General features: G+C 47.6%; 1 protein-coding gene across 2 annotated transcripts; it reads left to right on the forward strand.

The window, feature by feature from the left end:
• Positions 1 to 15,731: 15,731 nt before the first annotated feature.
• On the forward strand, positions 15,732 to 20,943 carry LOC119298454 (WAT1-related protein At5g64700-like). 2 transcript variants are annotated; one of them, XM_037575851.1, is made up of 7 exons: positions 15,732 to 16,044; positions 19,288 to 19,350; positions 19,444 to 19,557; positions 19,651 to 19,891; positions 20,086 to 20,244; positions 20,331 to 20,482; positions 20,655 to 20,943. In XM_037575851.1, the coding sequence occupies exons 1-7, from the start codon at positions 15,857 to 15,859 to the stop codon at positions 20,803 to 20,805; spliced, it is 1,068 nt and encodes a 355-aa protein (XP_037431748.1). In that variant the 5' UTR covers positions 15,732 to 15,856; the 3' UTR covers positions 20,806 to 20,943. The 2 variants fall into 2 exon arrangements, with proteins under 2 accessions (XP_037431748.1, XP_037431747.1); XM_037575850.1 differs by lacking the exon at positions 15,732 to 16,044 and adding an exon at positions 18,837 to 19,128.
• The last annotated feature ends 4,649 nt before the right edge of the window (positions 20,944 to 25,592 follow it).

Raw genomic sequence — 25,592 nt, forward strand, 5'->3', positions numbered from 1 at the left:
GAAAATCATCATAACAAGAAAATCAAGTTTCTACGATCTGATCGTGGAGGTGAGTATTTGAGTTATGAGTTTGGACTTCATTTGAAACAATGTGGAATAGTTTCGCAACTCGCGCCACCTGGAACACCAGAACGTAATGGTGTGTCCGAACGTCGTAACCGCACTTTATTGGATATGGTGCGATCTATGATGTATCTCACTGATTTACCACTATCAATTTGGGGTTACGCTTTAGAGACAGCTACATTCACGTTAAATAGGACACCATCTAAATCCGTCGAGACGACACCTTATGAAATGTGGTTTGGCAAGAAACCCAAGTTGTCGTTTCTTAAAGTTTGGGGCTGCGATGCTTATGTGAAAAAACTTCAACCTGATAAGCTCGAACCCAAATCGGAGAAATGTGTCTTCATAGGATACCCAAAGGAGACTGTTGGGTACACCTTCTATCACAGATCCGAAGGCAAGATATTCGTTGCTAAGAATGGATCCTTTCTAGAGAAGGAGATTCTCTCGAAATAAGTGAGTGAGAGGAAAGTAGAACTTGACGAGGTAATTGTACCTTCTTCCTTATTGGAAAGTAGTTCATCACTGAAATCAGTTCCAGTGATTCCTACACCAGTAAGTGAGGAAGTTGTTGATGATGATCATGAAACTTCTGATCAAGTTACTACCAAACCTCGTAGGTCAACCAGAGTAAGATCCGCACCAGAGTGGTACGGTAATCCTGTTCTAGAAGTCATGTTACTTGACCATGACGAACCTACCAACTATGAGGAAGCGATGATGAGCCCAGATTCCGCAAAATGGCTTGAGGACATGAAATCTGACATGGGATCCATGTATGAGAACAAAGTGTGGACTTTGGTTGACTTGCCCGATGATCGGCAGGCCATAGAGAATAAATGGATCTTCAAGAAGACTGATGCTGACGATAATGTTACTATCTACAAAGCTCGACTTGTTGCAAAAGGTTTTCGACAAGTTCAAGGTGTTGACTACGATGAGACCTTCTCACCCGTAGCGATCTTTAAGTCCGTCCGAATCATGTTAGCAATTGCCGCATTTTATGATTATGAAATTTGGCAAATGTATGTCAAAACTGCATTCCTTAATGGATACCTTAATGAAGAGTTGTATATGATGCAACTAGAAGGTTTTGTGGATCCAAAAGGTGTTAACAAAGTGTGCAAGCTCCAGTGATCCATTTATGGACTGGTGCAAGCCTCTCGGAGTTGGAATATACGCTTTGATAGTGTGATCAAAGCATATGGTTTTGTACAGACTTTTGGAGAAGCCTGCATTTACAAGAAAGTGAGTGGGAGCTCCGTAGCATTTCTGATATTATATGTAGATGACATATTGTTGATCGGAAATGATACTGAATTTCTGAATAGCATAAAAGGATACTTGAATAAGAATTTTTCAATGAAAGACCTCGGTGAAGCTGCTTATATATTGGGCATCAAGATCTATAGAAATAGATCAAGATGCTTGATTGGAATTTCACAAAGCACATACCTTGATAAAGTTTTGAAAAAGTTCAAAACGGATCAGGCAAAGAAAGGGTTCTTGCATATATTACAAGGTGTGAAGTTGAGTCAGACTCAATGTCTGACCACTTCAGAAGATAGAGAGAAAATGAAAGGTGTTCCCTATGCTTCAGCCATAGGCTCTATTATGTATGCAATGTTGTGTACCAGACCTAATGTGTGCCTTCCTATAAGTTTAGCAGGGAGGTACCAAAGTAATCCAGGAGTGGATCACTGGACAGTGGTCCAGAACATCCTGAAATACCTGAAAAGGACTAAGGATATGTTTCTCGTATATGGAGGTGACAAAGAGAAGGGGGTGTTCCACCACGGACCTATATCGCGAGCTGATGTCCCAACTCGCATAGGCATGCAACGTCAGGACCTCACGCTCTTCAAGAATCTAGGGGGCATCCTCGACGATATGGAAGGGTGGAAGTTCTAGTGATTTACGATGTCGATGATGATGATATATGTCGGTTGAACTTGTATACTTTCTGTAGCGATGAAACTTTGTGATGTCCATGGTCCCTGCCGAACTTTTGTAACGCTACTTTGTTAGTTTGGGTACGATGACCTGCGTATCTCTAATTAATTAGTTCGTGTACGATGAAACTGCGCTGATTACTTATATGTTTACTATATGTTGCATCTAGTTGCTAACCCTTTATTTTTCGTGTTGCTCAAGTATATTTTTGTTGCATATGATTGTGCATTCTCTTGATGAAGATGCATCTCTAACATGTAACTAGATTCTTGATGGCGAAGAAGCAGTGCTATGTCGTGTGCAAAGGGAAGATTCCGGGAATGTATGATGAGTGGCCCAAGTGTCAGGCGCAAGTGGAGGGGGTCTCGGGTGCCAGCCATAAAGAGTTCAAAAGCAGACAAGAAGCAGAAGCTAGTTACTTGAGGTTCACGCTAGCGCGAGAGAGGACTCATAACCGCCACCTCATGTACTGCATAGTTCCGCTCTCACTCATAGTGATAGCTCTTCTCACATATATCATTGTTTAGATGGATGACGGTGTAGTTGCAAGTATTCGAGACTTGTATCGCTATTTTCGAGATGATGACGAGAGATCACTTTGTGTTGGATGATGATTATGATAATGACATGATTTGATGATACTATTTGTATGTATATGCTATGATTACATTTGTATGTGTATGATATGCTAAAGATTATTGTATAAAGCATGTTCAAATACAAAATAAATATGCAGAAAAAATAGAAACTAATAAAACTAGCATAAGCGAGGGGAATAAAGTTAGCAGCAGCGCGCTCTTACCAGTAGTGCGGCTTAATTCAAAGTGTTGCAGCTATTAGCAGTAGCGCATTCCTGTAAGGCTCGCTACTACTAACCATGTATAGCAGTAGTGCGGGCCAACACGCGCTACTGCTACAAGTTAGTTGTACCGCCGTATCAGTAGCGTGGCAGCCCGCGCTACTGATACACCTAATACCCGCGCTACTGCTAGGCTTTTCCCTAATAGTGGGGAGAGTGAGGGAAGGGTCGGCGACGAGAGAGAGTGGAGAGGAAGAGTGAGGGGGATAGTGAGGGATGACGCGGAAGAGGATAATGTGGTCAAGCAGTAGCGCGGGTAAATGGGCCCGCGCTACTGCTACCGAGTTACCTGCAGCGCCTGGTAGGTGGCAAGCGCTACTAGTAAGTGAGGCTAGTAGGATGGCTATACGTGTAGATAGTAGCAACGATGAGTACATGACCCGCACTACTACTACATGGTTAGTTGCAGCGCGAGTAGTATACCCCGTGCTACTACTATGGCTCGACCCAGGGCTACCGTAGGGCCCATTTAGCAGCAGCATGTTTTATGTCAACCCGCGCTGTTACTAAAACATACCTGTAGCGTGTGCTCTTGCCCAGGGTATTGCTACTTAACAGTAGTGTGGGGATCTTACCCGGCGCTACTGCTAAGCATCTACTTATGAGGTATTTCTTAGTAGTGCATGGCAAAATAAGATTTAAGATCAAAAAGCCTCTTATGTAAAGCATATAATATGGGGATCAAATAGCACATCTTTTGTTGAGGATAACTAATTGTCGGAGAACAAAAGTGCAAAAGTTATAAAAACTATGGATCCCAAATAAAAATGCAGGGGGGCAACTCGACGAGGCGTTAGCTTGGTGTTGACACCAGATTTTTGCATGGCACAAAACCCAATAAAAATAACATCGGATGAAAAAAGCTTCAAACATCAAAGTTGTGCGTCTCATCGAAATTGTTGATTTTTATATAAAAATCGTCTTGATCTGAGGTCGTATGCAAAAGTTAAAGCCAAAACGATATTGCCGCAGAAAATTGGACATTACCGGACTGTCCGGAAATTGGACCAGACTGTTCGATCCAGATCGTGAAAATCGTCCAAACCTTCTGTTCGTAATACTCAGTTTAGTAAACAGTCTGGTCTAAATCGGGACTGCGAGTTTTCGTAAGTTTGATCGGTACATAGACGATTATGGGCTTAAGATGGAGTCAAATGAAAAAAGGCATAAAACGCATAACAGTTTTGAACAGTTTAGTCCAAACCATGCGAATTAGAGTCAAATTAGGGCGTTTAGAGCTTTAGACGTGAATCCAAGTCATTTCTTGCACGGGAAGTTTAGCCACCTCTTATATATCTAAGGGGTGACGGCCGATCGTACAACAACACACAATCGACAGAACCCATCTACTTTTTATCCTAATTTTACATCTCTCCCTTGTTCTTTCTCTCTCATTCTTCATTCGTTCTTCATGTTCAAGGGCAGCGATCCTCGAGGCTCTAGGGGCAAGCAAACCGACCGAGGGCAGCCCATAGCCGCGCGCGTTCAGATGGGGTCCCTCCCGGCCGTATGGGGTTTCGGATCCTGAAATGCACCCGCCAGATTGCTTGCGTACCGCGCTTCCGGACGGGTCTCCTTCGACGTGAGCTGCGGTGCATCACCTTCGGTGTTGGAGGTATACGGTGACGTGTTCGTGTGCGAAGAGTTGGCAAGGAACATACAACCAACAAACAGGATAGTGAAGAGAGCGGTGGACAGAAGTCCTGGCCACCGGTGCAGCACCGGGTGTCGTGGGTTTGTCACGGCAGATGTCCTAGAGAAAGGACTTAGTCATGGAGCCATCGCGATGGGTTAGCTTGAAGGGGTTAAAGCGGACACAAGGACGCAAGAGAGTTTATACTAGTTCGGCCCCTTCGATGAAGGTAAAAGCCTACGTCTAGTTGTGATGGAATTGATGGGTGTTTCGATGACTAGGGAGCAAACAAGCTTCGCCTATGTTTCGAGTTGTTGTATGTCCTCCTTGAACCGCCGCCGGGTCGTCCCCTTATATACATGGGTGACGCCCGTCGGTTTACAGAGTCCCAACACCGGCTCATAGATGTGTCCGGTTTGGTCTCTACTTATTCCTAACTTACAATACAAGTTACATATTGACGCCGGTTTACGGCTACAGGCTCTCAACCGATTATGGGTCTTGAGCCCTCATCTATCTTCATGGGCTTTAACCTGCTTAACTACCGATGAAGTTAATCCGGCCCAGATAGGCCGGTTTACGCCCAGTAGTAATATCCCCAACATTAGGCCCCAGATTGATTTGAACAGGTTTATGTCAATCCTTAGCAAAAATTTCATTTTCAACATCTTCTTGTAGTTTGGTGAACCGTCGTGATGTCATCTTCTTTGATTGCTGTAAACCGGCGTGACGTCATCTGTCATAAAGAAATTATCCATGATACCTTCTTGTTTAATAGATCTGCGATAATCGAGGCGACGGCTCTGTTTCCAAACTTGCGGCCCCTTGATTTTCGCGCCTGATCATTGTCCCTTGCTTTATAAATAGGACCGAAGGGTCATTTCTTTTTTTCCCTTCGTGCCCTTCTGCTTCATCTTTCTCGCGTCGCCCAGTCTTCGGAGCTCCGCCGCCGCCATCGACCTCTGCACCAACCTTGGCCGCTGCATCACCCTGAGCGTACCAGAGCACCGCGGCGACCTTCCGCTTCTTCCTCAACTCCAGTAAGTCTTCTATCCTTTCCCTCATAGATCTGTTCTAGGGTTTCCATGTTCTCCCATGTTCATCGCTTGCTTTATGTTCATATGATAGATCCTTAGACGAGTCTGTGAACCTTCGCTCTGTGTAGCAGTAGCTTTTATCCTCCGTTTTCACTTTCGCATATTAAGACCATAGATCTTATCCGTACCTTCGCTTATTGATTCGGCTGCTCCTTTTGGGCCTTGAATATTTATCTCCTTTATAAACATGTTCCAGATCCAAAGCTGTAGTATAATCTTGTGAAATCTGTTTTTGTGTACTTACTCATCTGCAGTCTTGACTGTTCAATTCTTAGACCACGCGGTTTAACTTTGTAGAAGAATTTGACAAACCGGTATATACCATTAGTCCCCTTGTTGAATCACCGGATGTTGGTTGCTTCATGAAACTCCGGTTCAAATAATTCTGTTTCCGGTTTAACAGTGCCCATACCAACGTACCTTGATCAAATGCATTTTTGAACCGAGATCTTCTGCCTTGTAGATTCCGTCATGGCCAAGCAAGTATATGAGTGCAATTGGGTTCCTTCTCGCGTCACAGAGGATCAACTGGACGATCTAGTCCTGATTGGCGCTTTAGGCAGCAAAGATACCATCCATTGGAGGGCTCCTGGCAAAGAATGCCCTCCCACACCTCGAGAAGGAGAGGTTGTTGTTTTCGTAGATCACTTAGCCCGGGGTTTTAAGCCGCCTGGTTCTAAATTTTACCGGGATGTTTTACCCGATTTCCAACTCCATCCGCAAGACACTGGCCCCAACTCTGTTACAAATATGTGCCACTTCCAAGTACTCTGTGAGGTGTTCTTTCAAGAGGAGCCCACAGTGGAATTATTCAGAGATCTTTTCCACCTAAACCACCATACCGAGTTTACTGATGGCTCTAATACGGAGTTGGGTGGCATGACAATTCAGAAAAGGAAAGAGGTCACATACCCTCACGCCAAGCTACACAGTCACCCCAAGGAGTGGAATCAGACATGGTTCTACTGCAAAGACACCTCCCCTGCTGGTGAGAATCCCTTGCCTGGCTTTCGTCCCGAGCAGCTCAGCAATACACACCCTTTTCCTCAAAGATTGACTGCCCAGGAGAGAAGCAAATATGCTCCCCAGCTGTCAAAGCTTAGAGCCTTTATGGCCAACGGTTTAACCGGGGTTGATCTCGCTCGCTGTTGGATATCATGGAGCATACTGCCCCTTAGTCAGCGCTCCAGTTTGATGTGCGAGTATACTGATAGTGTTGATGACCCACTGCGACATTCAAAACTCCAACTCTCCGGTGAAGAGATCACAGAGGCTATGCGCAAGATACTGAATGAACTGGAACACGTCTGCGTTAGAACCGGCTTGCTTCCCTTCTGTGCCACCAACAAACCGCCAGCTGTAAGACTTTGATTTTTCTCTTTGCTGAATCTGTTATAGATATGTCTGGTCATTGTTTGTAATATCAGTGTCTGCATAATCAGGGCGATGATCCGTTTTGGAGCAAAAAGCTGCCGCAGGAGAAACCAGAGAAACCAGACAAACCGGATAGAGCAACCCGGCAAAAGACTAGGGTTGTGAAGAAGACTGCCCACAGGAAAAGAACCACTGCATCTTCTAATCCGGCCCCTGATGATGAGGTGGATAATCCGGACTTTGAGGTAGAGCTTGACTCACTTGGTTTATTTTTCGTGCGTCTTATTGATGATGATATTTGTTAGGATGATGCCGAAGCCAGCCATGCGGATGTTGCAGAGGTAATTATTCTCTCTTCCGATTCAGAAACTTTGCCTTCACAAAAAATCCGTCAGACAAACCGGAAAGTTAAATTTTCTCATCCTCTTGCTTATTTGGATCCTAAACTTCTTATGAAGACTCAACAACACGAAGCTCGCCACACCACCCGGCACAGCGGCCAGGTAGTTACCTCCGCCGGTTTACCGAACAGTCCGGTTCGGAAACGTCATTCTGAGGTCTCTAATTCGCTTGTCAGTGCTTGTCCTAAAGCGGGCTGCTTTCGTCAACCTCTTAATCCGTCTGACTCCGATTACCAGGTTATTTCCCACTCATCTTCTGGCGAGTCATCGGCTACTCAGCTCCCACCGCTCAAAACGGTGCTTGGGTAAGCTATATTTATTGCGATGTTTGCAGTACATTGCCTTAGAACATATGTTGTATTTAACTTTGTTATTCTTCTCAGGGCCAAACCTAGGCCAAGCAAGAAGGCCCGCCTGGATAAAGCGGCCGAAGAAGATGTCATTCTTGAACCAGGCACAACACCCAATCTTGAAGCGGCTATTCCTGAGGATATTCCCAACGATCCACCGCAGCTAGATGATGGTCTTACTGCTGAAGAGAGACCTACTGATATCTCAGGTCCTATCCATCAGCCCACAGGTTCCCTCCGGATTGGAAGCTCCACCGGTCCAGCAAAACCTACTAACAAGCCAACAGCTCCAGTGCAAACCGGCAGTACCAAGGATGATGAAGTTGTCATTACTGGCACTGGCCATACTGAGCCAAGCAATCCTGTCGCTTTATCCAAACATTCTGCCAAGGAAGAATTTGCTGCTTTTGGCAAAGGTAAGTGGAATGCTGATCTGACGGCTTACGCTGCTCCGAACGCCCAAGATATCCATTCCGGCTATCTGAACCGGCTGTATACCAGCCGTGACTATGAAGCCGGTCTGGTTAACATGATAAAAGATAAATATGAGGTAACTTCCATATGCTCCTTCCTGCTTGTATGCTTTCATTCTTGCTGACTCTCCTAGCCCCTAAGGGCCGGTTTAAAATATTCTTTCAAACCGGGACTTAATAATATCGATCAGATAGTATGACCCGTTGTGCAGATTTTTGCTGACCACGAAAGGCCCCTCCCAAGGTGGGGATAGCTTATGCATATCAGTCTGATCTTGGATGAGGTGAAGCACCAAATCTCCTTCCTGAAAGGCTCTGGTTTTGACCCGGCGACTGTGATAACGAAGAAGATCCTGCTAGTAAATCGCCGATCGGGCGGCTGCGATGTCACGCTCTTCATCCAACCGGTCCAAAGCATCTTGCCGTGCTGTCTCGTTGTCCGCTTCAACATAAGCCGTGACACGAGGTGAATCATGACGGATATCACTGGGGAGAACCGCCTCCGCTCCATAAACCATGAAGAACGGTGTGTATCCTGTTGTTCTGTTGGGTCTTGTATTGATGCTCCATAACACAGATGGTAATTCTTCTACCCAACAACCCGGCGTTCTCTGCAAAGGAACCATGAGCCGGGGCTTGATGCCTCTCAAGATCTCTTGATTAGCTCTTTCTGCTTGACCATTGGACTGTGGATGTGCCACTGATGAAACATCGAGCCGGATGTGCTCCCGTTCACAGAACTCCTTCATAGCACCTTTGGACAAATTGGTACCATTATCTGTGATAATACTGTGCGGAAAGCCAAACCGGAAAATCTCCTTTTTGATGAACTGAACCGCCGTGGCCGCATCACACTTGCTAACAGGTTCTGCCTCCACCCACTTTGTAAACTTGTCAACCGCTACCTGGAGGTGGGTCTTCTTATCTTTGGACCTTTTGAAAGGCCCAACCATATCCAGCCCCCAAGTCGCAAACGGCCAAGTAATTGGAATCATTCTCAATTCTTGAGCCAATACATGAGCACGTCTTGAAAACCTTTGGCAACCATCACAGCGTCTGACCAGATCCTCCACATCAGCATGAGCAGTTAACCAATAGAAGCCATGGCGAAACGCTTTAGCCACCAGAGACTTTGAACCGGCGTGGTGACCACAGTCTCCTTCGTGGATCTCATGCAAAATTTCACTGCCTTCTTCAGGAGACACGCAACGTTGAAAAGCTCCTGATATACTACAATGATGCAACTCGCCGTTGATGATAGCCATGGACTTGGATCGCCGGATTATCTGCCGGGACAGAATCTCATCCTCTGGCAACTCGCCCCGGTTCTTGTACGCCAGGTAAGGAAGCGTCCAATCCGGAATAACATGAAGAACCGCCACCAATTGAGCCTCCGGATCAGGAATAGCCAAATCCTCTTCACCAGGGATCTTGACCAACGGGTTGTGCGGCACATCCAGAAAAACATTGGGTGGGACCGGTTTGCGCTGAGAGCCCAGCCGGCTTAAAGCGTCTGCCGCTTCATTTTTCCGCCGGTCCACATGGTCCACCTGATAGCCTTTGAAATAACCTGCGATAGTATCCACCTCACGACGATATACTGCCATGAGTGGGTCCTTGGACTCCCAAGTGCCAGACACTTGCTGAGCCACAAGGTTCGAGTCACCGAAGCACTTAACTCGACTTAGATTCATCTCCTTAGCCATCCGGAGACCATGGAGCAAGGCTTCATACTCAGCTGTATTGTTAGTACAAGGGAACATTAAACGGAGAACATAACAAAACTTATCACCTCGTGGGGAAGTTAATACGACTCCAGCCCCCGAGCCTTCCAACTGCCTGGATCTGTCAAAATGGATGGTCCAATACGTATGATCCGGCTTTTCTTCAGGTGCTTGCATTTCCGTCCAATCATTGATGAAATCAACAAGTGCTTGAGACTTAACCGCTGTCCGAGGCACATACTTCAAACCGTACAGCCCCAGCTCTATGGCCCACTTTGCAATCCGGCCAGTTGCTTCCCGGTTCTGGATGATATCTCCCAAAGGAGCAGAACTGACCACCGTAATTAAGTGCCCTTGGAAATATTGTTTAAGCTTCCGGCTTGCCATAAAAACTCCATACACCAGCTTCTGCCAATGCGGATACCTTTGCTTGGACTCAATGAGCACCTCGCTGATATAATAGACCGGGCGTTGAACCGGATGCTCCTTACCTGCCTCCTTTCGCTCCACCACAATAGCTACGCTGACCGCCCGAACATTAGCAGCAACATATAGCAGTAACGGCTCCTTGTCAACAGGAGCGGCGAGCACAGGCGGATTGGCCAATTGCCGCTTTAAGTCCTCAAATGCTTCATCAGCAGCAGAACTCCAGACAAACTGATCCCTCTTTTTCAACATCTGATACAAAGGGATTGCCTTCTCACCCAGGCGACTGATAAACCGACTTAGCGCAGCAATCCGGCCTGCCAGGCGTTGAACATTGTTGATACACTTCGGTTTAGCCAGGGAGGTGATAGCCGTGATCTTCTCCGGATTAGCCTCAATTCCCCTGTTGGACACTAGAAAACCCAATAGCTTGCCCGCCGGTACACCAAAGACACACTTGTCCGGATTAAGCATCATCTTGTATGTTCTCAGGTTATCAAAGGTTTCCTTCAAATCATCAATCAGAGTCTCCTTCTCCCTGGATTTAACCATGATATCATCCACGTAAGCATGTACATTACGGCCAATCTGCTTGTGAAGACAATTTTGTACACACCGTTGGTAAGTTGCCTGGGCACTCTTGAGCCCGAAGGGCATAGACACATAGCAGAAGGCTCCAAAGGGAGTTATAAATGTTGTCTTCTCCTGGTCCTTAACTGCCATTTTGATCTGATGATAGCCAGAATACGCATCCAAAAAACTTAAACGCTCACACCCCGCCGTAGCATCAATAATTTGATCAATACGGGGGAGGGCAAAAGGATCTGCTGGACAAGCTTTATTAAGATCTGTGTAATCCACACACATGCGCCAGGTGCCGTTTTTCTTGAGGACCAGCACCGGATTGGCAACCCACTCGGGGTGAAAAACTTCAACAATAAAGCCAGCTGCTAAGAGCCTGGCTACCTCTTCTCCAATCGCCTTGTGTCTTTCTTCATTAAACCAGCGGAGGAACTGTTTCACCGGTTTATATTTAGGATCCACATTAAGTGTGTGCTCAGCGAGTTGCCTCGGTACACCTGGCATGTCAGAGGGCTTCCATGCAAAAATGTCCTGATTCTCACGGATGAACTCGATGAGCGCGCTTTCCTATTTCGGATCCAAGTTGGCACTGATGCTGAACTGCTTGGATGAATCGCCAGGTACGAAGTCAACAAGCTTAGTTTCTGTTGCCGATTTGAACTTCAGGGCCGGATCATGCTCCATAGTTGGCTTCTTCAACGGAGTCATGTCCGCCGGATCAACATTATCTTTATAGTACTTCAACTCCTCGGTGGCACAAACCGACTCTGCATAAGCCGCATCTCCTTCCTCGCATTTCAAAGCGATTTTGCGGCTTCCGTGAATCGTTATTGTCCCCTTGTGACCCGGCATCTTGAGCTGCAAATACACATAACAGGGCCGAGCCATAAACTTGGCGTATGCCGGCCGCCCAAACAGGGCATGATATGGAGTTTGGATTTTCACCACTTCAAACGTCAATGTCTCCGACCTGGAATCATGATCATCCCCAAAGGCCACTTCGAGAGCTATCTTACCAACAGGATATGCTGATCTGCCAGGCACTACACCGTGGAATACTGTATTAGACGGTTTGAGATTCTTATCTGTTAGTCCCATACGACGGAAGGTCTCATAGTACAGGATGTTAATGCTGCTCCCTCCATCCATGAGCACCTTGGTGAACTTATAACCTCCCACCTGAGGCGCCACCACCAGAGCCAACTGACCCGGATTATCGACCTAGGGCGGGTGATCATCTCTACTCCATATGATTGGCTGTTCAGACCAACGTAGATAACGGGGTATGGCCGGTTCAACAGAGTTGACTGCCCGCCTCTGAACCTTCCGGTCTCGCTTGTCCAAGCTAGTGGTAAAGACATGGTACTACCCACTACTCAACTGCTTTGGGTTGCTCTGGTAACCTGACTGTTGCTGCTGTTGGTTGTAACTACCCTGGTTGTTCTGACTATTCTGACCATTATATCCGCCCGGATTACCATTAAACCCTGAACCGGAACTTCCTCCACCGTAACCCGGCCCGGACCCTGAGCCACCACCAGATCCGTGATCATACCGGAAATTATTAGAATTCTTGAACTCCTGCATAATAAAGCAATCCTTCCAAAGGTGGTTTGCTGGCTCCTCCTTCGTCCCATGTCTTGGACAGGGCTGGCTTAGCAGATAGTTCAGGCGGTTTGGGTTAGGGTTGGGTGCTCCACTACGATTTTTCGTCCTACCCTTGCGCCGCTGGCCATTGTCCTGTGCGTTGCTATTAGCCACAAAATCCATGTTACCATCCGCTTTACGCTTGCCTCCTCCGCCATTGCCTACCTAGTGATGCTGCTGACCTTTGGAGCTGTTGTTCTTCTTCCCCTTCCCTGTCTTGTCATCATCAGATTCAGGATCCTTGGTACTATCAGAATCAGCATATTTTACCAAAGTGGCCATGAGGGTCCCCATGTCGGTGCAATGACGCTTCATCCGTCCCAATTTCAACTTCAGGGGCCCAAACCGGCAGTTGCCTTCTAGGGTTAATACTGCGGTGTCAGTGTTGATGCAGTCTGAGGAGTGCAACACTTGTGAAACCCGGCGCACCCAATGAGTCGTTGATTCTCCTTCCTCCTGGACGCATGCAGCTAAGTCCACTATCGACATAGGCTGTTTACAGGTATCCTAGAAATTGTTGATAAACCGGGCTCGAAATTGGGCCCATGAACTGATAGAATTAGCTGGCAAGCTTTTTAACCAAGTACGGGCCGTTCCTTCAAGCATCATGGTGAAGTATTTCGCACACGCCGTGTCATCCACATCAAGCATCTCCATGGCCATCTCATAGCTCTCTACCCATGTCTCTGGAGGTTGATCCGCCGTATAATTTGGTACCTTGCGTGGGCCTTTGAAATCCTTGGGCAGGCACACGTTGCGTAAAGCAGGGATAAGGCAAGGCACCCCCAAAGAACTAGAAGTAACACCAGGTTCGATCGAGATGGTTGGACGAACTGGTGTGAGCTGCTGAGCCTGATGTTGTGCGGCTAACTCGGCCTCCCTGCGCGCTCGGGCCCGGTTCACCACTTCCTGAGCGTCATCAGCACCACCCGTCGGGTTGTTGCCATGGGGTGCTCCACGTCATTCATTACTCGACACTGCTAGTTCATCCATATGTCTGCTATAGCTCCGGCTTGGACGGGGGGTCGAGTGGATCCGGTCCCGGTTGTACGAGTACGCTTCCTGTTGGGCCAAAGCTGTCCTCAGAAGTTCCTTGACGCGTCGCGTCTCTACTGCCTGCGGCGAGTCACCTTCAATTGGAATGGCCTCCAGTCGTGCAACAGCGGCAACAAGATTGTCCATTGGGTTGGAGTAGTGACCCGGAGGTGTTAAAGCATCCTGAGGTATAACGGTATTTTGACGAGGCGGGTCCATCTGACGGGGCTGAACCGGTGCACCAGTCCCAGGGGCTTCTGCCCGGCTCCCCTCCAGCGGATTGCCGGTTCTTGGTCCTAGAGTGTTGAAAAGGTCTCTGGCCTCGAAAACCGGAGGTAAGCGGGATCGGTGCTTCCTCCTCATGACTTCATGCGACGCGCTCTGGTCCAACATAAGCCTGTAGGCCTGTGCGTCTAAAGCGGCCCGCTCTGCGGCCATCCTGGTGTCCTCAGCCGCCAGATCCTTCTTGGCCTGGGTGATTTGTTCCTTTACTTTTGCAATCTCCGTGTTGTGAGCGTCCTGATCTGGCGGATTAACTTCTGCCATAAGCACGGCCAACGCATCAAATAGTTCTGATAGAACCTGAGCCGGCGGGCGCACAGGGCCTCCTGCCCCGGCAGCCGTTGCCGCTGCTGAACCGGAGATCGTTGCCGCGGCTGTCGAAGAATGAAGCGCTGCTTGTGTTCCGGTCATGAATATTCCAACCCGGTTAGGCAGATCAGAGGGGTCCAGAATACTGTCACCATCGGAACAGCTCTCAATCCGGCCATCTTGTAGCTGATAAAGAGATTTGGTTTCTCCGGTCGAAGATTCGTCACCGGAACAAACGGCAGTCGCCCCGCGAAACTCCGATGCGTCCTCATAACTCCCTCCATGGATCATTCCCACGAAGGCACGCTTCATGGCCGGTTTAACCCGGGCGGATCGCGCACGCTGAGCCGTCTCGACGAGGTCGGTGCAGATGTCCGGTTTAGGGCCCGGTTCACCGATCTTGCCAATGAAAACGTGAATGCTACCAAAGGGGACCCGGTACCCGTACTCAATTGAGCCGGCCTCGGGGCCCCAGCCTGCGTCGTCGATGTAGAGCTTGCCGCGACGACTCTTAGTCATCCGGCCTACAGCGTAGCCCTCGAGTCCTTCAAAGCGGCCCTCCAAGAACCGGAAACCATCGTGCGATAGCCCCACGGTGGGCGCCAACTGTCGTGCGTTTGTCACGGCAGATGTCCTAGAGAAAGGACTTAGTACATGGGTGACGCCCGTCGGTTTACAGAGTCCCAACACCGGTTCATAGATGTGTCCGGTTTGGTCTCTACTTATTCCTAACTTACAATACAAGTTACATATTGACGCCGGTTTACGGCTACAGGCTCTCAACCGATTATGGGTCTTGAGCCCTCATCTATCTTCATGGGCTTTAACCTGCTTAACTACCGATGAAGTTAATCCGGCCCAGATAGGCCGGTTTACGCCCAGTAGTAATATCCCCAACACTGGGTGTGGGAAAGAAGAGAAGAGGCACGACCATGCAAACCCCATGTGCGTACCATAATTGTTTCCGAACCGGTTTATTTAATTTCTATTTCAAAGATTTTTCTTAAAATATTGTTAATCAGTTTTTAACATGGAAAAAATGATATCGCTAAAAATGAAAAAGTGTTCATGTATGTACATATGAATAAAAATCCCACCGCGTATATAAAATTGTTTGTATATACAAAAAGGTTCATGTATTTTTAGAAATAGTTGATAGCTAGTTTTTTTTAGAAAATATTCATACACATTTTGAATATATATTCATGTACTCTAGAAAATATGTTTAAAAAATCTAAGAAGAAAAGGAGGACATAAATAGACAACAAAAAGGTGGAAATAGAAACAAAAAAATGATAACATAAAAGGTAAAACAAAGTAAGCAGAAGTATTGAAAGAAAAAGGAAAAGTCCAACTAAAGAATCTGCCCAATAGACGGGCTGAATCTACTCTCTACCAAGCAGACTGAACTTGCTGTAGCAGTTGCGCGTGAATCTAGCTAGGAGCGAAGAATGGGTCACACGGCCTGCAGCTCGCCCGCCCGATCCCACAAGAATCTCTCCCCTGGTTTGTTACTTCACTCCAGTGGTTGGCCCATCGATCACCCATCCCACTCGACCCCCCCGCAACTCGCATCACACAACTCCTATTCTCTTGTTGGCTGATCAACCAAGTTCTCGTCGTCTCGATCGTCGAAAATCTATCGATGGGGTCGTCGTTTAAGTCGGAGTGGGGGCCGGCGATCTGCATGGTGCTCATCGAGCTGTTCACCACGGGGCAGCTGCTGCTCACCAAGGTGGTGGTCGACGCTGGCCTCATGGTCTTCGCCCTCCTCACCTACCGCTTCTTCCTCCGTGCCGCCCTCGTTGTCTCTCTCGCCCTCATCCTTGAGCCGTACGTCATCGCTTCTCTACTCACCGCCAATGCATCTCATCTTCAAGATTTTATTGTTACTCCCTCCGATCTATATTAAATGTCGCTGGTTTAATACAAAGTTGTTAGAGGGAGCACTTATTAATTTATGCACGCATGCATTTCTGACCGATTATATTCATGACGTGACGTGATCGAATTCCTTCTTTGCACTTATATTGATATGTGGTTCGTGTGTGCCTATGGGTGGATGGCATGTTGTGTTTGCCTGTTGCCGCCGTGTCACTAGCATGTACTCCTAAAAATGTATAAGATTGTTTAGACCACGAAAGACTATTTCTTTACAGAGGGAGTAGTCTCCAGACAAGTTTAGCTTGACAGACCATTTGTCTTCTTTCCTGGTGGCCGAAGAAGCTACTGAGTTTGGCGGTGGGAACTGAAAGCATATCAAATCTGATATGTATGCCACGCACATATGTTACCAGGATCTATTTCACGAGTCTTCCATGACAACAACACAACCTTGGCGCCTGCCTTATAAGTAGTATGGAGGGCGATCACATCTTTAGGGAATGAAGGGGAAGTAGTGGCTACTGGCTAGGGCTACACCTGGATCAAAAACATAGCAGAACATTTCAAAAAAAAATCTCTGTATTTTTTTACATCCCAGGAGCTATGTAGCTCTGTACTTTTTGCAAAGCTGCTCGGATGTCTGGGAATCAAACTTTGCAAAGACCTATAACATTTGTTCATAATCATTGTCACAAAGTTAGACAACATGGTCTACAAGTAACACTTAAGGCCGCATCAACGAAAATTACGCTCGTAAATTAAAAGTAATTGGATACACTAGCACCACCTCATGATCAGAAATTACAATATGCATGATCTTTGCATTTATATTGATCTGTTATGTTCTTCCCTGCTGGACCAATATATGGTTTGTGTTTTGTCTATGGCGTGTTTGTCCGTTGCGTTCACCATGTCGCCAGCATGTGTTCTGTTACTTCTGTACTGTGTTTAGCTATTGTTTATCTTCTTTCCTGATGGACAAAGAAGCTATACTGGGTTTGTAGGCGTGGGAATCATAAGCATATCAAATCTGTATGCCAAACATATTTTCCCAAGATCTTTTTAAAAAAATATGCAGCAAAGTCCAGCTATTTCTCTCAAAAAAATCTCAAGATCTCACTAGCCTTTTTTCGAAACAGAGGCAAAAGCTTTGCCTCATCTCATTAATAAGAAAAAGGGTAACAAGTTGCCCGGTTAATTAACAAAGAACCGGGCGAAAACCGCTACAACACAACCACAAGAAAGGGCACCCCGGTCGACTTGGCACCGACGAGACCACACACACCACCAAGAAGAGGACACTGCCGAGGTTGCCTGCAATGTCATCGTCATCACCTCTCCCCGAGCAGGGGACTCCGATTTCGCCGCTGACGACCCATCAAGACACCTTCGAACAAGCGACACACGAGAACCTCGCCGGCCAAGGGCAACACCACGCGACCTGGCCACCCACACGAAGACACACACGCTGGCGAGAAGAAACACAAAGCTGAGGTTTCCACCAGGTCTCATCGTCGTCACTCCTCCACGAGCCAGTGATTCCGACTTTACCATTCAACTTCCACAAACGAAATCCTCGTCGCAACAGACGCCGGTACCCATGCCGGCCCATGCCAAACAGTCGACCCTCGCGTAGCAACAGGCAGCTCCGACTCTGATGACAAGCTCCGGAGAGGAGATGCGCAAGACCCGCGCCGAAGAAGATCTTCACCACCGGACCGCCCCTTCCAGGTCATCGTACGCCGCTCAAATGAAGAGGCTCAAAAAGCATAGCAGCTCAGACTTCACAACAAGCGAAGACCAAGACGAAGATACTCGGACATGCCAGAGCCAAGCCCACTAACAACGTCTTGCCTCTACCAGACCATCGCTCACCAACGTCATCGTTGCCATACAAGCCGTCACACGGACCTCTCACATCGCCGGCCACGTGCCGCGATGCCGTGCAAGTCCAACCCAGGATCTCACTAGCCTTTCATGACAACAACAACAACAACAACAACAACAACAACAACAACAACAACAACAACAACAACAACAACAACAACAACCTTGCATATGCTTCTCATATGGTTATTTACCAATATGGGTTTAGCTCTCGATGTCTTTGGGTTTTGGAAGTCCTCCGCCGAACGAGTAGTATTTCACCATGAAAGGCTTACAAAGAAATTCCACTAGTATCCTACAGACTACTCCCTCCGATCCAAATTAATTGACACGGATTCTAAATCCGTGTCAATTAATTTGGATCGGAGGGAGTACATGATAGAGGTTGAGCTCATTACTCGAATGAAACCAAGTCTACAACAAAAGGCTAGGAATTACTTTATTACTCCCTCCGTTCACTTTTATAAGTCGTTTTAGATAACTGAAAATAAGCTAATTTGCACCTTGTCTGAAATGTCTTCAAAGCCTTATAAAAGTAAACAGAGGGAGTAATTAATTGGAGGCATGTAGCTAACAGAGCAGGCCATAAATCTGAAAGATTAGAAAGTTGAAAGTATAGCTAATTAGATGCAAACACAAATTCTTTGTATAGCTAACAGAGCATGCACCGCCCACCCATATTCCACTATTTATTTTTTAGAGATTGAGGAATAACTCTTATATATCCCTCAAACATAAAGAGAAAAATTAGAGGGTGGAGACATCTTGCAAACACAAGTTCTCTGTGCATGCACGCCACTAGCTCACACATAAAGAATGACAAGCACTTGGTGAGTTGTGAGAGCTAGCACTCATCTCCCCTCCCTCCCCGTAGCTTTGCCATTCCCTCCTTGTCACTTTGCTCAGAGGCTATCTCCATTCTCCAATTCTCCACCATGTACGTACAGCGACAGTAATGGGGGGCTCGACGAACGTGAAGGAATGGTGGCCTGCCATCTTCATGTTGTTGATCCAAATTTTCACGACAGGGTTAATGTTGCTCACAAAGGTGGTGGTGGACAGTGGGTCACTTGCTTGGACCTTGCTCACGTACCGCTTCTTCCTTGGCGCCATCTTGGCCATCCCCTTGGCGATGTTCTTTGAGAAGTTAGCTCTAATTAACTACTGTTATTTTAGCATATTTTTCTCCTTCTCATGGTTGTCATATGACAGGGAACATTTGGCAAGTAATTATCAAAATGTGTCGTGATATAGAAACATTTTGCAAATGATTATCTGTTTACTTACCCTCATCACCTCATGTAGAGGGAGGTTGAAGGAGCTTACACTGAAGGCGTTCATATGGATTTTCACCAGTGCACTTGTGGGGTTAGTCATTTCGTTCACATCATCTCAGTTCGGCAATGGTTCTGATAAATATCTACGCACAAAGTAGTGGTGATTGTTGCTTTCACCTTCCAGATTCACAATTCCTGGTTTCGCCTACATTGGCCTCGGAGACACATCGCCAGGATACGCGGTAAACTTCTATAACATCATACCGATTGCCGCCTTCATCCTCGCGGTCCTTTTCAGGTAAACAAGATGGAAATATAATCACAAACGCCTACTAGGAATATTGGGGCCATAGAGGAAGGAACTGCAACAACCGACTGTTATTTTTCTCAGGAAGGAGCCACTAGACATGAGGAGCCTGGTGGGGAACATCAAGGTCGTCGGAACCCTAGTCTGCGTTGGAGGAACGCTGGTGATCAGCCTGTACAAGGGCAAGGTGCTGCACCTTTGGCCCACAAATATCATCGGCTACCACCCGAAGCAAGTCGGAGCTGCTTTTGGTCACCACCATGTGCGTGGAACCATCTTGCTCATCACCAGCAGCCTCAGCCTCGCCGTCTGGTACACAGTACAGGTATATAACAAACATATAAGCAACAAGTCACTATTGCAAAGTCTCAAATAAATAGTATTACCTATATATCATTAATTTTGTACAGGTACTTCATGCAAAATTCAACTCCTCCTCCCAGGGAGTATTACCTTTTTAAATTCTTAAGCAAAGTGTGACCAATACAGCTTAATTATATATGAGTTTGTAATGAGCAGGCTCAGATGCTAAAAGTGTTCCCATACAAGTACTGGTCCACTGTCGCTACATGCTTCGTGGGGAGCATCCAAACGGCTGTCGTGGGGGTTGCCATGAACAGAGAGAAGGCAACATGGGCGCTCAAATGGAACATGAGCTTGCTCACCATTGTGTACTCGGTAAAACTATTCGGCTATTCCTTTTGTTGTGCATCAGTTCACTTTGTGGCTCTCAGTTGAAGGTCCTCATTTACATCTTGCTGCAGGCAATACTCAACACTGCTGCCAAATTTGTGATGATTTCATGGGTCGTCACGCAGCGTGGGCCAACCTATCCGGCCATGTTTTGTGTCGTGACGGTGTTCTTCACTACTATTCTCGACTCGTTGCTTCTCGGCAATGATATGTCCGTTGGGAGGTATGCTTACCACTTCTCTCTATCCTATATTAATAAGTGCTGATTTTGGCTAACGTTCTTAAGACCGTAGGTATATACCAAAATATGCATTGCCAATTACTAACATTATTTTTTTTAAAATTGTTGCTGAGTTTCCTTGCAATTAATAACCGATCGGTTTACATGCATGCAGTGTTCTAGGCATGTTCATGATTCTAGCTGGGCTCTATCTTTTCCTTTGGGGAAAGAGAAAAGAATCGGTACCTCCGAGTGAAGAAAATCCAAAGGAACAAATGTTGTTTCAGAGTGGAGACAAGAATGATAAATCAGTAGCTAATGTATGATTATTTCATTTGGCAATATTACAAAAGGGACTATTCAGAAGTTTGTGTATTATGAAAAATAGAGGAAAATGGTCAATATTGTTTGTGATGTCCTCAACCATTCATCCAATTTGATCATCATGGAAAAAGGTCAATATCCCAAAATTGTTGATTAAGGTAGTTGTCTTCATTTTAGTTAGCGAATTTTAAACCAGACAGTGAAAATACTAAAATGACACAATTAGTTCTAAGTTTTGTAGTTTCTTTGTTTGGTTTTATATGAAGTCCTCAAGTATTGACCCTGCATTATTGTATCTCTCCACTTCCTCCTGCCTTTTCCTCCTGTCTGAAAGGATCGAGGTGGATCTGCGAGGGGCCAGGGCGTGAATAGATCTCTACAATATTTATGATGCTTGCAAGGTCAAGGGACCAAAGTAAAACACAAATGAATGAGCTACGGTTAGGGACAATCGAAGGCACGGGGAAACGAAGATTTATTTCGATGTTCACTCCCTTAGAGAGGAGATAGTCGCATCGTTGGAGAGGTTGGAATCCACAAAGGAAACCTACACCACATTGCATAAGAGAAACTCCAACGCGCCGACCCAAACGGACGCGCTCTTTGTCCGCTTTTTGTCCGTTTGGGTCGGCCGCCGGCTCAACGTCCGCCCTCTTTTTGATTTGGGTCGGCTATGCGCCCAATGCACAGGACCCATTTCATGTCCATGCATAAATTTTAAAAGGCCCACTGCCATAGATCATGCCAGCGGCCATGCCATCGGCCAAAATTCATGCCGGCACCATGCCAATGGCTGGCATACAATGCCAGTCTCCCAAAAATCCACCACACAGTTTATGCTGGCACACTTGCCAGCGGTCGGCACACATGCCAGCACACAAAAAGGGGCGGGAATTTGACCACGCCATCTCAGCCGTGGTCATGCCAGCACACTTGCCGGCATACAAAAAAAGGATGGTGCTCTCCACCATAGATCACTCGTTGTTGAACTTGAGCATGTCGGCCTGCATCTTCTCAAACCACGCCTCTTCCTCAGCGACACGGTGTTCAAGTCCACCTTCATGACCTCCACCCCCATCATCATGCTAGCGAGCTCCACTTCTTTTGCCTTTCTCTTGGCATTGGCGGCCTCGATCTCGAGCATCTTGGCTTGCTTCTCCGCTTCCATCGCAAGCATCTTGGCTTGCTTCTCTCAAGGTCAAGCCTCCCCCTTTGGATCTCCATGAAGGTGTTCATTTGATCTTCCTTATATTGCTGGCGCTTCTCCTCCCTTGTGTCCTTCTTGCTCATTGTCGGTGTCAAAACCGGCGGATCTCGGGTAGGGGGTCCTGAACTCTGCGTCTAAGGCGGATGGTAACAGGAGGCAGGGGACAGTTCGGGACCCCCTACCCGAGATCCGCCGGTTTTGACACCGACATTGGTGCTTTCGTTGAGAGTTCCTCTGTGTCGTCACCGTTAGGCTTGATGGCTCCTTCGATCATCGATAGCGATGCAGTCCAGGGTGAGACTTTTCTCCCCGGACAGATCTTTGTATTCGGCGGCTTCGCACTGCGGGCCAACTCTCTTGGCCATTTGGAGCAGATCGAGAGTTACGCCCCTGGCCACCAGGTCAGGTTTGGAAGCTTAAACTACATGGCCGCTGTCCGCGGAGACTTGATCTTCGACGGATTCGAGCCCCTGCTGAGTGTGCCCCACAATCACAATGAGCATGATTTAGCTCTACCATCGGATAGTGTTCATGAGACCGCACCTGCAACCGCTCCGACCCTCAATTTGGAGCCAATTGCGCCATCCATGGATGGGTGGATAGACCCCGCCACGGAGGCCATATTCTCAGCGACGATCGATCCGAGTATCGACCTTACCCTTCACGGGAGCCGTGACGCCGAACTACCGGATTCTTCCCCGGCCACAGACTCTGAACCACCTGCGCCCGTGCCTATCGAATCCGACTAGGCGCCGATCATGGAGTTCACCTCCGCGGATATCTCTCAGCACTCGCCCTTCAGCGACATACTAAACTCATTAAGGTCTCTCTCCCTGTCAGGAGAGTCCGGGCCGAACTATGTTCGGCAGGAGTGGGATGCGGATGAGTGGAGTGGGATATCTTTCAGCACTCGCCCTTCAGCGACATACTAAACTCATTAAGGTCTCTCTCCCTGTCAGGAGAGTCCGGGCCGAACTATGTTCGGCAGGAGTGGGATGCGGATGACGAAGAAATTTGCTGCCCACCCACCACCCACTTAGTAGCCACTGTCGATGATTTGACCAACATGCTCGACTTCGACTCCGAAGACATCGACGGTATGGACGACGATGCAGGAGACGAACAGGAACCACTGCCCACAGGGCACTGGACGCCCACTTCATCATATGATGTATACATGGTGGACACACCCAAAGAAAATGACGACGAGGAACGGAAGGACGCAGCGAAGGGTTGTTCCCTCGAGAAGCAGTCAAAGCAGCGGCGTAAGCGCCGCTCCAAATCCCGCCTCGGCGGAAACACCGATCATATAGACCCAGCGATAGAGCAGGGTGAACCATCGCCCGATCACGGCAACACGAAGAATCAATCCGAACAACCCGACTCAGTCGAAGATAACAGTCCAGACGACATCACACCGGACAGGCACCCGGAGCAACAGAATGCCCATCAAAGGCTTGTTGCCACTGCGAGGAGTTTGAAAAGGCAGAAGCAAAGGCTCAGGGCTGCACAAGACACACTTAGAATCAGATGGAGTGAAGTACTCAACACTGCAGCGAAGTACGGCGGTAATCGCCACACCAAGAGCTACCCGAAGCGAAAGTTGCTACCTGAATTCGATGAGGAGGCCTTAGATCCCCCGCAACCAAAAACCAAAACGGCCATCTGATCGGATAGACGACCTCGTGGCCAACATAGAGCGGCAAACGGCGCCACACATAAGCCAGTACGCGATCCATGTGAGGGCTCGCATCAAAAGGATGGCGCAACCAGATCCATCTACGGGCCACGCAAGCGCGCTCCAGCATGCAATGCAACACAACAAACATCCCAACACCACGGTACAGCCAAATACAGGGGTGCCACACACCCCCTATGTTTCACCGATGAGGTGCTGGACCATGAATTTCCAGAGGGATTCAAACCCGTAAACATAGAGGCGTACGACGGAACGACAGACCCTAGGGTCTGGATTGAGGACTACATCCTCCATATTCATATGGCTCGAGGAGACGATCTCCAAGCCATCAAGTACTTACCCCTCAAGCTCAAAGGGCCAGCTCGGCACTGGCTTAAAAGCCTCCCCGAAAACTCCATTGGAAGCTGGGTAGAGCTCGAAGACGCCTTTCGGGCAAATTTTCAAGGGACCTATGTCCGACCACCGAATGCAGACGATTTAAGTCATATAACTCAATAGCCCGGAGAGTCAGCCTGAAAGCTTTGGAATAGGTTTCTCACTAAAAAGAACCAAATAGTCGACTGTCCGGACACCGAAGCCTTAGCAGCTTTCAAGCACAGCGTTCGAGACGAATGGCTTGCCAGACACCTCGGCCAAGAAAAGCCGAGAACAATGGCAGCATTAACAAGCCTCATGACCCGCTTTTGCGCGGGCGAGGACAGCTGGTTAGTCCGATGCAGCACCTGCGACCCAAGTACATCCGAAGTCAGGGACGGAAACAAGAAATCACGACGCAGCAAAAACAAGCGCTGGAGTAAAGAAGACAGCCCGAAGAGCACGCGGTAAACGCCGGATTCAGAAGCTCTCAGCCATGTCAGCAAAAGCTGCCCTCCAAAGGCAACAGAGACGAACTATCCAGTCTAAACAAGATTCTGGACCAAATATGTCAGATCCATAGCACCCCCGATAAACCTGCAAATCATACCCATAGATAATGTTGGGTCTTCAAGCAGTCGGCAAGCTCAACGCCGAACATAAGGGGCAGGATACACCAAGCGAAGGCGAGGACGAGCCTCGCAAGCAAAGCACTGGGGAACAGAAGAAATTCCCACCAGAAGTCAAAACAGTAAACGTGTTACACGTGACAAAGAGGAAAAACAAAGTGGCACTCCTAGAGACACATGCCCTAGGGCCTATCACCGCGGAGTTCTGCCACTGGTCGTCCCAACCGATCACCTTCGACCATCGGGATTACTCGGCAAGTATCTGGCGTGCAGGATGGGCTGCCTTGGTATTAGACCCAATAATTGATGGATACCACTTCACATGAGTCCTGATGGACGGCGGTAGCAGTCTAAACCTGATATATCAGGACATAGTCCGCAAAATGGGGATAGACCCAACAAAAATTAGCCACAGCAATACTACCTTTAAAGGAGTAACGCCAGGCCCAGAGGCCCATTACACGGGCTCCCTGCTACTAGAGGTTATATTCGGCTTTCCTGATAACTTCTGCAGCGAAAATTTAACGTTCCACATCGCTCCGTTCCAAAGTGGTTATCAAGCACTACTCGGATGCGAAGCTTTCGCTCGCTTTAACACAATACCGCATTATGCTTCTCTCATGCTTAAGATGCCCGGTCTGCGCGGCATCATTACAATAAATGGAAATATTGAGCGCTCCTTGCACGCGAAAGACCATGCGGCTGCCTTGGCAGCCACACACTAAACGGCCTCACCATCTAAAGCATCTGACAGGTCGTTAAGACCACGAACGCGGTTAGACGAGTCCGGCGCAGCTATATGTAATCGATACAGGTTTGATGGCTATACCCCTATTACAATACAAGGGGCTCAACGCGCGCTAACAAGTGGCAATTAGGCTCAACTTTACTCATCTTGAA

Source organism: Triticum dicoccoides, chromosome 5A (genome assembly GCF_002162155.2).
Source record: "Triticum dicoccoides isolate Atlit2015 ecotype Zavitan chromosome 5A, WEW_v2.0, whole genome shotgun sequence".
NCBI classification, from domain to species: Eukaryota; Viridiplantae; Streptophyta; class Magnoliopsida; order Poales; family Poaceae; genus Triticum; species Triticum dicoccoides.

Excerpts from the sequence above, each read along its gene's own strand:
- LOC119298454 (XM_037575850.1), top strand. The coding sequence starts at position 18,938 with ATGGGGGGCTCGACGAACGTGAAGGAATGGTGGCCTGCCATCTTCATG. Across the intron at positions 19,351-19,443 it reads TTCACCAGTGCACTTGTGGG|ATTCACAATTCCTGGTTTCG; the intron begins GTTAGTCATTTC and ends TTCACCTTCCAG. Across the intron at positions 19,558-19,650 it reads ATCCTCGCGGTCCTTTTCAG|GAAGGAGCCACTAGACATGA; the intron begins GTAAACAAGATG and ends TATTTTTCTCAG.